At 37.5% G+C, this 10747-nt stretch overlaps 2 protein-coding genes across 2 annotated transcripts; both read right to left on the bottom strand.

Annotated features, from left to right (window-relative positions):
• Positions 1-5092, bottom strand: LOC113014145 (uncharacterized). Its single transcript, XM_026155471.1, has 7 exons — positions 5063-5092; positions 3952-4070; positions 3681-3869; positions 2931-3083; positions 1334-1492; positions 794-889; positions 1-715 (listed from the first exon to the last, which is right to left on the bottom strand). The coding sequence occupies exons 4-7, from the start codon at positions 3051-3053 to the stop codon at positions 395-397; spliced, it is 699 nt and encodes a 232-aa protein (XP_026011256.1). The 5' UTR covers positions 3054-3083; positions 3681-3869; positions 3952-4070; positions 5063-5092; the 3' UTR covers positions 1-394.
• A 1492-nt stretch (positions 5093-6584) lies between these two features.
• On the bottom strand, positions 6585-10229 carry LOC113014147 (sperm acrosome membrane-associated protein 4-like). Its single transcript, XM_026155473.1, has 3 exons — positions 9916-10229; positions 8031-8141; positions 6585-6946 (listed from the first exon to the last, which is right to left on the bottom strand). Exons 1-3 carry the CDS (start codon positions 9968-9970, stop codon positions 6723-6725), a joined length of 390 nt encoding a protein of 129 aa, XP_026011258.1. The 5' UTR covers positions 9971-10229; the 3' UTR covers positions 6585-6722.
• Between the last annotated feature and the right edge of the window lie 518 nt (positions 10230-10747).

Here is a 10747-nt window from a genome sequence, read left to right as displayed (position 1 = left end):
TTTTTCCACCACTTGTCTTTTAATAGTAATGGTATCAACACTCCAATTTCCTGTGAAGTTCAGTATCGCGCCACATTTGTTATAAAACTAATACAAATGTACCTAAAACCAGATTATAAAATTTTTTAAAACAGCTCAAGTTAGAATAAAACCTTTCAACATTTTATAATAACATGTTATACATGAAATCTGCAATCAGCCATGCAAGCTACATTAAGTAAAGTTAGAACAGAAGACATTGATTCAGAACTTTCTGCACCTTACCGTTTTCTTAAAGACAGAAATTAACTTTTTTCAGAGCAACTTGCCACGAAACCCAAAAACAGTAAATCAAAACAAATTGCCATTCTGTTTTACACAAGTTGCATTTGAGTTGAACATGTTGTCAAATAGGTTAGACTTTGGTTAAGAGCTTGGTTTTGAAGCTTCTTATCCTCTGGGAATAGGTAGATGTCAACTCCATAAAAATGTGTTGCACAGCTTCAAATGTGTACTTGAGTTCTTTGGGAAACTCCATGTTGAGCCCATAAAGTAGGCCAAACAAGTAGGCAAAGGCAGTGGGAAGGTCTGGCAGATCATCAAGAATAATGTCCTCTTCCAAAACAATGGCAGTGTTGACCACTGTGGACTGCGAGTTGGGTCCCACGTAGTCCTCCAGAACAGTGAGGATGCCCACCGTAACACCTCGGGTTGCCCTCTCAACTGGATCTGTATCCTATGCAAAATAAAAAACAACAGTACATATAAGTCTCTGAAAACCAAAACTGAAGATTGAGTAGATTTGCATACTCACCAGACATGTTAAGAAGAGTTTGGTCTCGTCGTCGCGAACAAATATCGGTAACCCTTCCAAACTGATGGTTCGTCGATGCTGGACTATGTTTGAGACCTAAAACAAGGAAATCAAATAAGACTCAGTCTCATTTATAAACCTACCATTTTGTTTTTAAAACACATTAAGTGTTGTTGCTCAAAATACAGCCTTAAGAAATAAGATGTTGAAATGAGTTATTACAGATAATTGGTCATGTTTTTGTCAGTTTTTTTAATTTATTTATTTTTTAAGTAATTTTGATGTGCAACAAATGTAGCACACTTATTACAACATTTATAACAAAAAGTGCCATGAGTGGGATGAGAGTTGAACTGTCTGTCATTACCTGCAATCTGCCAAACAGCGCTGCTTGTTAGCTTGTAATCCCATTCAGGACACACTTTTTGAAAACTAACAATTTTTACATCAATTTAGTAAATATTTAATAAAGTATCTTTCGTTACAGTGGGAACTTCAGGTTCCTCATAAACCAGACACAAATACATTTTTATATATTACCTGTTCATCAAACTTCTGCAACAGGGAATCCATGTCATTGCGGAAAGCAGCTTTTCTAATTCGATACAGCTTAATCAGCCGAAGTGAGTAAGTGTCGAGGGCAGTCATGAAGGTCCCCATGAGATCCTTGGTGGTAATGCGTGAGAATTCCGCACAAATCTACAAAGCAACAAAAAAAAATATAGAAGAAAACTTTTAAAGGTACATTATATAAAAATCACATTGTTTTCAAATTTGGTTAAAAGAGCTTAATTTCAAAACATTTAGTTAGTCTCGGTTGATCTATTGGTCAGGCCTTGATTGGATTTTTTTTTTTCTTTTAGTGGTAGTGGTGGTACAAATTATAACTGACGTATTAAAAAAAAACAAAAAACAAGAAAAATCTGATCAGCAGATTTTACAGTAAGTCTATAGAATACCTAATCAAATGTTGATAAGACAAAATAATGGTTTCAATTGTTACAGGATGTATTGCAGAAAAGAAATAAATCAATAAATTGTATTTTAAATTCATTGAAAAAATTCCATTAATTTTATAGTTATGTAGAAATGAAGTAAGAATAACATCCTGTGGTCAAATTTGTATACTTTCATAACACGTAAGTGACTTTCTCAATCCTGTTCTGTGAGTTTCATGGCTGTTGCCCGCTAAGGGTCAGCACCAAAAGATTCTAGATGCCCAGTGAAGACAAGTCATTGCGGCGACCGTGGTTCAGGGGGTTGGGAAGCTCATCTGTAACCGGAAGGATGCTGGTTCTATCCCCAGCTCTCTCTGTCCTGGTCGTTGTGTCCTTGGGCAAGACCCTTTACCCCACCGCTTACTGGTGTTGGCCAGAGGGGCCAGTGGCGCGATATGGCAGCGTCACTTCTGTCAGTCTACCCCAGGGCAGCTGTGGCTACAACTGTGGTTTCCCTGCACCGATGTGTGAATGTGAGAGTGAGTGAGTGAGTAGTGGAATTATAAAGCGCTTTGGGTGCCCAGAGAAGAGCGAAATAAAAGCAATCCGTTATTATACACAGCAAGTTGACAAGTAAATAGATTTCACTTCAATAGAGTTCATATTTTTAGAGCCAAGTATTTTTTTATATTTTATTGTTCTGCATTGTTAGCTCAACGGTAGCCTTCAACCTTTTCTACAAGATATTGGAGTGATACAAACAGATGCTTCTCAAGGGCACAAGAAATGGAGCTCACGTTCATTTACTCACCCAGACAAGTTTCGAGGCATTTGGAGTTGTTCAGAAGGAATTGTAAAGGTCCTATATCATGTAAAATCAACTTTTTGGAGCTTTTAAACACATTTTAATGTTATTTCCTTAGATTAAAATCCCTCCAGAGTGGTTTTTGGCTTAATTCAGGCATTTCTTAGTTGTCTCAGTGAATCCTTTCCCCATAACCGTGGCTCAGCTCTCTCTTGCAAAACGACTGACTCGTAACATTGGGATTAAAATTTCTTTCTAACAACTCCAAATGCCTTGAAATTTTTCTGGGTGAATAAATGAACGTTTTCAATTTTAGAAATAAGACCACACTGGGGAAAAAGGGAAGAAGAAAAAAACGGAAGTTTTCCTTTAAATATTTAAGAGATTATCTTACCTGTTCTTTCAAGAAGAGAGCTGGCCATCTGAGCTGCATTTCCTTGACCAAGGGCTGCATCTCCACAACTTCTTTCCTCCTGAGAGAGAATGTGATGTCCATCTTTTGGGTGATGAGTGCCATGTTCTTATCCCTCTTCTTCACCTTTTGGTTCTGTTGAGATAATTAATGGGTTGGTTTTGAAAAGTGCATCATTTATATTTTTAATTACATCATCATCTGCCTCAATGTTCTGTTAAGCAAGCACCTGTTTGATTCTTTGAAATGAATGAACCTGAGAAAATTTTAAAATGTCACTAATTTCCTCAATAATTCTCTGCAAAGCACTTTTAGAAACATGTAACAATGTTTGCATGCATAGAAAAAGTCTAGCTATTTTATGTTCAAGACATTGGTAATCTACAAACTCATTGTCCTCTTTATCACTTGATGCTACACCTGAACCACTTGGTAATGTCTCTGGCTCCTGAGAGGTATTTAAGGATTTATCAGGGGAGCTACTTTCACTAGGACATGCATTTGCATGAGAAATCAGTCTAATACAGTTTTTTATATCTTTTGAGTTTTTGTGCTTTCTGCTTGTGTGTGACGTAAAGGTTGTTAAATTGTTGGTAGCATAGTCACATTTTTGGAAAGGACAGGATACAGTCTGATTTTTTTAAGTGCCTTAAAATATGTGAAATAAATGTATGCTGTGAGCAGTTTTCCTTAAATTCACAAAAATCACAAAAAAATGTTGAGATCTCCTGCCTTTTCTTAGCCCTGTTGTGTGATCTGCTGAGGTGAGACTTCAATGCCCCTCGTGTCCTGAACGAACAGACGCAGTCACTGTAAACACAGGGCAAATGAAATCCTCTTCTATGTCGTAGCTGGTGATGTCTTAAGAGTACTTCTTGGCTTGAACAGACAAAAGAGCAGAACTGGCACTGCATACAAAAGCTATAATGAGAAGAGAGGAGAGGACAGTGTCAACAATTCAAAAGAAACCTGAATTAATCTCAAATTACCAAAGTTACATTACCTGATAATGTGTTTGGGGCGGGGGGCAGGCACTCCTGTTCTGATTCCTCTCCTTACCAACTCCTCATCAGTCCCTCATAAATCAGGACAAGCAGTGGTCTGGAGTTGGCTTTTAATTCTCTAAATAAATAAAAATAGCAATTAGTTTTAAAATAAAATACCAGCTTCCTGACATTACTTAAGAATTTTTTTGGCTCACTAAAGTGAGCTGATTCTGCCTTGTAAAATGCCATGTGAAACACAGTAAAACAAATAATTTACAAAACATACATTACATCAAATGTTTAATTTATTTAATTTATTATTAACAAATTGTATTCTACATGGAATGCACCAACAGTATACTGGGATGTATTATGTAAGCCAAGGATAATTTTGTGTGATTGGTTTTACAACTTAGAATGACAAACATTGGATTGAGAGTATGAGTGGGATAAAACTCCTGAAGCATCTGTTTAAATTATCAGTGCATTTATTAATGGTGCTCCATAAATAAACCAAAACAATGTTGTTTTGTGCATAACAAAAAGCTCACAATTGTGCAGTCAAAATGTAAAATAAAAGATGCTGAGCATAATAACAAAGACAGATTTTGCAGCTGCTCTGTTTCCAAGTTCTACTGCGCAACTGACAGCCTGGAGTTTGAAATTCTCTTTGTAACCGTGTCTCTTACAGGTGCCATTTATGGTCCTTACACACATAATATGGTAATATTACGTTGAAGCAGAGTACGTATCACTCTGCGAGGCTCCTCGGTAGCCGTAATGCTCCAACAATCCATCAAGCAGTGCAGCTTCATAGCTTACCAAAGTCGTACCAAAACATTTTTTGACATATTTTTTTAAGCTGTGTACCACATAAAATTGGTTCGAGGTCAGTAAGCACAACCAGAATTCATACATAAGGCAGACTGTCGATTTTTGAGATGAAAGGATTTTAGGCCGTGCGTCAACGCGTTAGCCCGGTTAGCTCACTAACGCCACCCAGCCCCACGCACGGGGTGATCCGCGGTAACTAGTTAACGGAGATTTGCCCCGTTAATGCAGTTATGGCATTAACTTTACGCTGACAGCACTAAAATAGTCATCTTCAAATGTTTTCTTTTTACCGACCAGCTCCTCTTTGATAGCTGCCGTGTCCATCTTGTCGTTGCCTGCAGGTGAAGCGATGGGGGAGGGGGAGTTGTGTTCAGTGAAGGAGAGAGGCGGAGTAACACAGCGTAGAGACAAAAGTGGACGAAAGAGAGGCAAACTTGCGGCTCCACGAGTATAATGATAATGTAGACTACATCGATATAAACTATATTGTCACATCTCATATTTCATTTAGTGGAGCTCGCTGGCCATGAGGACTCCACCACCCCGTTCACACAGAAACTAAAGCACACATTTTATTGGCTAGATGTGATTCGAACAAATTAAACAACATGGCAGCAGGCGCCCCCGAACTTTATTTTATTTTATTTAAATAGCGGCGGGGGGTTGCTGCCGTTGGTCATGAGTGAGCCAGCCTATTTTGTTTCGTTCGGTGGTATGGCGGCCACAGACTGCACTTCATGAAATACGCATAGGGGGTGTCGCGGAGGCTTGTCAGATATGAGCGCGCCTCTTTAGTAGCGAAGTTTGTCGGATTTTCATTGGTTTGTGACATGGAATCTTAAATGATATAGTAAACACATACCCATAAGCCACAAGGCTTCTTAGCCAAGAAAGTAATGCTATGCTAAGTTTCGGAAAAATACGAAGAACTTCAGTTGTGATATTTCTAACAGACAAATTGAGACTGTTCAAACATATACTGTCTGATATAATAAAAGAAACATTACTTGCCTTTAGAAACTTGAGATGAACGATCTATCCAGCTCCTAGCCTCACGTTCTCATTAAGGCAGACGGGCAGGTGGCTTTCAGTCCTTGCAAAAGCGCAAAGTAGACCCCGTAGCATCCAAAAATATGAGATGCGCATGCGTACTCAGGCACAGAAAGGCGCCAACAGCTTCAACTCATGTAAAACTTGAATTCATTCATTTTGCCAGCAATAAATTTAATCTGAGACCAACTTTTGCTCCAAAACGTTAAATGATTAGTTGAAACCCTTAATGTATTTGAGTTTATGGGCCAACTGAACTTTTATTGTTGAATTGTGAAAGAAATGACTGTAAGCTCAACAACTGCAAGTTTGATTTTTTACAGTGTACCACACTTCGCAAGACTGGATGTAGCGATGTGTTTCCCTATTATAAATTAACAGATTTAACAGGCAACAGAAAACAAAACAAAGAAAATTAAAAAGAACCTGGAGTAAGATTGTTATACTTAACAGCAGTAAATGTATTTTTTAAAGACCATTAATATGGAGTTGTCACTGAAGTTGTGCAGGATCTCTTTTTAGATTTAAAAAATTCAAATATTTTCAATATTTGGAAATGTTCCTGCTGTTTTTTTAGCACATTATTTTATTTAGTAAAGATTTCACCTAAAAAAAAACATCTTATAGCGAACTCAATGTAAAGTTTAAGATCTAATTAGTATTGTCTGTAGGCATTTTTATAAGAAAAAAAACTTCTGAATAATCCAGGCTCCTTAAATTCTATTATAAGTATGCAAATTTTAATCAGAAGACCAGAGAAAGAAGCCACACTGATGCTATTTATTTATTAAATTTCATTTCAATTATTGTTTGATTTCAAAGCAAACAGGATAAATCACAGGAGATAATATACTGATTAACTATGGATTCAAGCAGTTTGAGTATTGAGGCATATCACAAAGAACTACATCTCCCAGAAGCTCCACAGGGAGGCCAGGAGAGCAGCAAAGAGAGCCACAGTGAGTGGGAGCTGGATGGAAGTGGCTCCGTTACACACGTCTGTGTTACAACACTGGAAAGAGGTGCTGTAGGCCACACTGAGGATGGAGCCGTTCACCGACGCCCCGCACAGATCCGACTCCAGGCAGCCGCGGGTGTGCAGCTTCAGCCCCCCAGCAGCGCTGAACACTGCAAGGACCGGAAGCAGATGATGAGTAAATATGTAGCGCAGTTTTATCTGCTCCCTAAAACAGCACCTGCTGTTCTGTTTCATAAACCTTCTGGGAAACGTTTTTTAAAATAAAAGTGCAAAACTTTCAGTTAATACCGGCTGATTATCAGCTGAACCTTCTGTCTTCCACAGCCTGAAACCTTATAACTTTAAAGGGAACCTAGTTTGTTTAATTAATGTAGACTGTTTCAAAGGTTCAGACTGTCCCATGGTAGCATTTTGTCAGGGGGCTGAACCAGTGACACAGCATTTTATATTGTATTTTTTATTTCTTGTGTTATTTTTAGTTAAGGTTTGTTATGTTATCATCAAGGTCCCTTTAGTTTTGAGTCTTACCAAAGTTGTATCTAAGCACATCAAACATTTACACACTCAAATTCCGATGGATACATCGGGGACAACTTCGGGGCTCAAGTAGCCTATACACTGTGACTAAAGGAGCCAGGGGATGGAAACTGCCAATCTTCCAGTTCCTTTCAGGCGGTATGAACTCTGGGTGTGAACAAAAGGAATGCATAAGTTGCTTGGAGGCATTTAAATAATTATTGGCAAGTGACTATGACATCTGCCTCTTGAAATGGTAACTGTGTTAATATTTTCAAATAGTTCCTGGTATGGACGTTTGTTTCCGCCACAGTAATTTTGTTAAAATTTACAGATAATTACTCCAATTTTTGTGCCTTTTTGATAGCAATAAGTTATTCAGGTTATTCAGTGGTGGAAACAAGCTTCCATACGACGTCAAGTTTTCTGATCTGACTAAAATTTTCTTTGGCTAAAGTTTTTTGGTTTTGTTTTTTTTAACACGGAGCTGCTGAACACCCAAAGATGTATCTCTGTTTTGTACTGAGCTTTAGTATTTGACAGGCAACCCTAAATTTTTAATGTAATAATTTCACCTGAAATATTTGATTTTGTTCAATCAACCTTTGTCATTCGAACAAAGACGGAAAGTATTTCTGTTTTTCCTTATGTGTTTCCTCAGTTCTGAGCTTTCTCTGTCTGAATATCTTCACAATAGAGGAAAAAAAGTTTCCTTACGTGCATCTCCTGTGAAGCAGCTCTGATTTGTATTAGTACAAGTGACATCTTTTGATAGGAAGCATGTTCCAAAGATGCCAATGGGACACTGACGACAGGTCAGGCATTGTGCTGTGAAGTGGGGGGAAAACAGCAGAGGGATCAGGTTTCAGTCAGTCCACAGTTTCATCTCTTTGCCTCTGTTAATAGTGGAGGAAGCATTTCCCCAAAAACAAATTAAAAAATACATCACAAAAAAATGTATTTTACAAGTAAAAGGTTCCACAATGAAAGAAATACAGTTAAGTAAAAGATCAGACAACTGAGAGCAAAATAGACCCATAAGTGGCTTCATTCAGAATGCCATAATGGAGTAGTTTTTAAACTTATGTTGTCTTTGTGCAATCTAAGAATTCAACTACTTTAACTACTTTATCACTTTTAAAGTCTCTTCTTAAAATTTTCTTTAACAAAAAGACTTTTTAATAATTACTTTTTAAAAGCCCAACCTTTTCTGTGATTTTATTTTATTTTTTAAATGTCTTTCTGTAAAGCGCTTTTATAACTTTGTTTAAAAAGTTCTGTATAAGAAATGATGATGATTATTATTATTATTATTATTACTTGTTTGTTATTTAATTATTAAATTTTTATTTTGCGTTTTTAGTCTTAAATGATTAGAAGATATGTTTCCTCGTTGAGAAATGATGAGGAACTTTTTAAGGAATCAACTGTAAAGTCCACAGGACCAAAGCTGATTTCTGGCTTTTTTCCCTCCCCTGAACATCGATGTTCAGGAACAATCATTTCCTTATAGCCGCAACCTAAAAGTTCAGGTACTTTTAAGTTGGGTCACTTACAGTTCTCTTATCTCAGCCCGTGTATCTCAGTCATCTACAACAAAAAATATTGTTGAGAATAAAGTAGAAATTTTGAGATTAAACCTGAAATTCTATTTTGAGAAAAACGTAGACGGAGATTACAGAGGTTTCAAGACAAACTGAAAGTGTATATGAGATGGTGGAATCGTACTTCAGAATAAGTGTTAGTTACAATGTGAAATATTTGTCTTTTAGGACATAGAAACAACGTGTTGACAAGTACATTTATGCTCAAGGGATGACGCAGAAAGCCAGATCTGGTCAGAAGGAAAGAAAAACCACACAAACTTGGAAGGGCTGGTCAGTGGACAGATGTGCAGATATCAGTGCAGTAAAGAGGATGTATGCTGAATCACGAGACACGATAAGACAGCTGATTAATTTGTTTCGTGACTCATCTACACAGGGCATATTTTCTTTCTTAATGTGACCCTAATAATCATATAATTATAATTATCTCATTGTTCTGAAGGCAGGGCTGTGATGCAGTTTTCTGCCTCGCCACTAGAGGGCGCGACCGTTTTGTGAGTAATGTTTGACTGGGATGAAAAATGGTGTTCAGGGAGGCAGTGTGAATCACAAGTTATGCTCGGGAGCAGTTTATGTGGGTTCAATGAGAGTGTGCGTCCATAAGACTGAACCACACACACACACACACACACACACACACACACACACACACACACACACACACACACACACACACATACCCACACACACGCTAAATCTGCCATTAAAGAGCTGAACGATCATCCCCTGCGATCACCACCGTAGAACTGAACCTCATATCAGAAATCATCATAACACTCATAGTCAATATAAGTCATCTATTTTCTTACTTTAATTCTAAAATCTGGGATGTTTTGAATTTCCTGGGACTGCTGGTGGTCTCTGGTCCAACATCCAAAATAAAAACTGAAATATTATGCTGTGATGTTACGGGTATTTTAAAAGCAGTTTGGGAATCCACCACTTGCTAAAAAAAACCCCCCAACCTCTTAATTTTGATGCTTTCTGTAACTTACCTGCTGCGATGAAGGCACCCAAGACAATTGTCGCTTTCCAAAAATTATTCATCATTCACACAAGTCTTCTTAAAATAACTAGGTTAGGTCCGAGTTACGTGTGCGTGTGTTAGGTGAATTTAGAGAAAACAATTTGCAACATTTAAACAATGGCTTGACTTAAAAGGAACATGCAGGAATGTAGTTTATCAGGTTTTTTTTGTTCCAACAGCAACTCTCCAGCCAATTATCTAAAACGTCACAAGCATTCACAGGAAAAAATTAAAATCAATTTCTCAAAAGGTAATTAAGAGCACAAACACCTTTTAGTATTTGTTCAACAGATTTCATGGACTTTAAAATGCTAACTGTTAATACTAATTACATCTTTTCTATTGTGTATTCACTCATTTCCTGCGCTACATCATAAGTGCAGTAAAACAGATATTCTGCACAGAATACAGAAGTTTAGTCAATGAACAAAGTAAAGAAACAAAACAAAACCCTGCATTAAAAACAAAGAAGAAGTTATGTCTTGATGCATGCTCAGTCATCCAGGTAAGTAAATCCCAAAAGATTGACTGTTCATCTGGATGTAGCCATTCCCCAACTCTCTGTGAATTTCCCAACCCAATTTCCTTTGGGGTCAACCTTCAGGATCAATAAAGTTTTATTGAATTGAATTGAATTGATTAGTGGTTTTTGATCAATGGTCATGGGAATTTGCATATGAATGATCAATGAATCGACCTCACGGCACATTGTTCATTCAGGGGGTTACAGTTTCAGTCATTGTGCGAAGGTACTGTTTATAAGATTGGGGAAACATGCAGTCAGCTTAGACTGAAGAAGT

This window comes from Astatotilapia calliptera, chromosome 22 (genome assembly GCF_900246225.1).
Source record: "Astatotilapia calliptera chromosome 22, fAstCal1.2, whole genome shotgun sequence".
Taxonomy (NCBI): Eukaryota; Metazoa; Chordata; class Actinopteri; order Cichliformes; family Cichlidae; genus Astatotilapia; species Astatotilapia calliptera.
The sequence above is the reverse complement of the archived record's forward strand: the minus strand, read 5'-3'. Positions and strand labels throughout refer to the sequence as shown.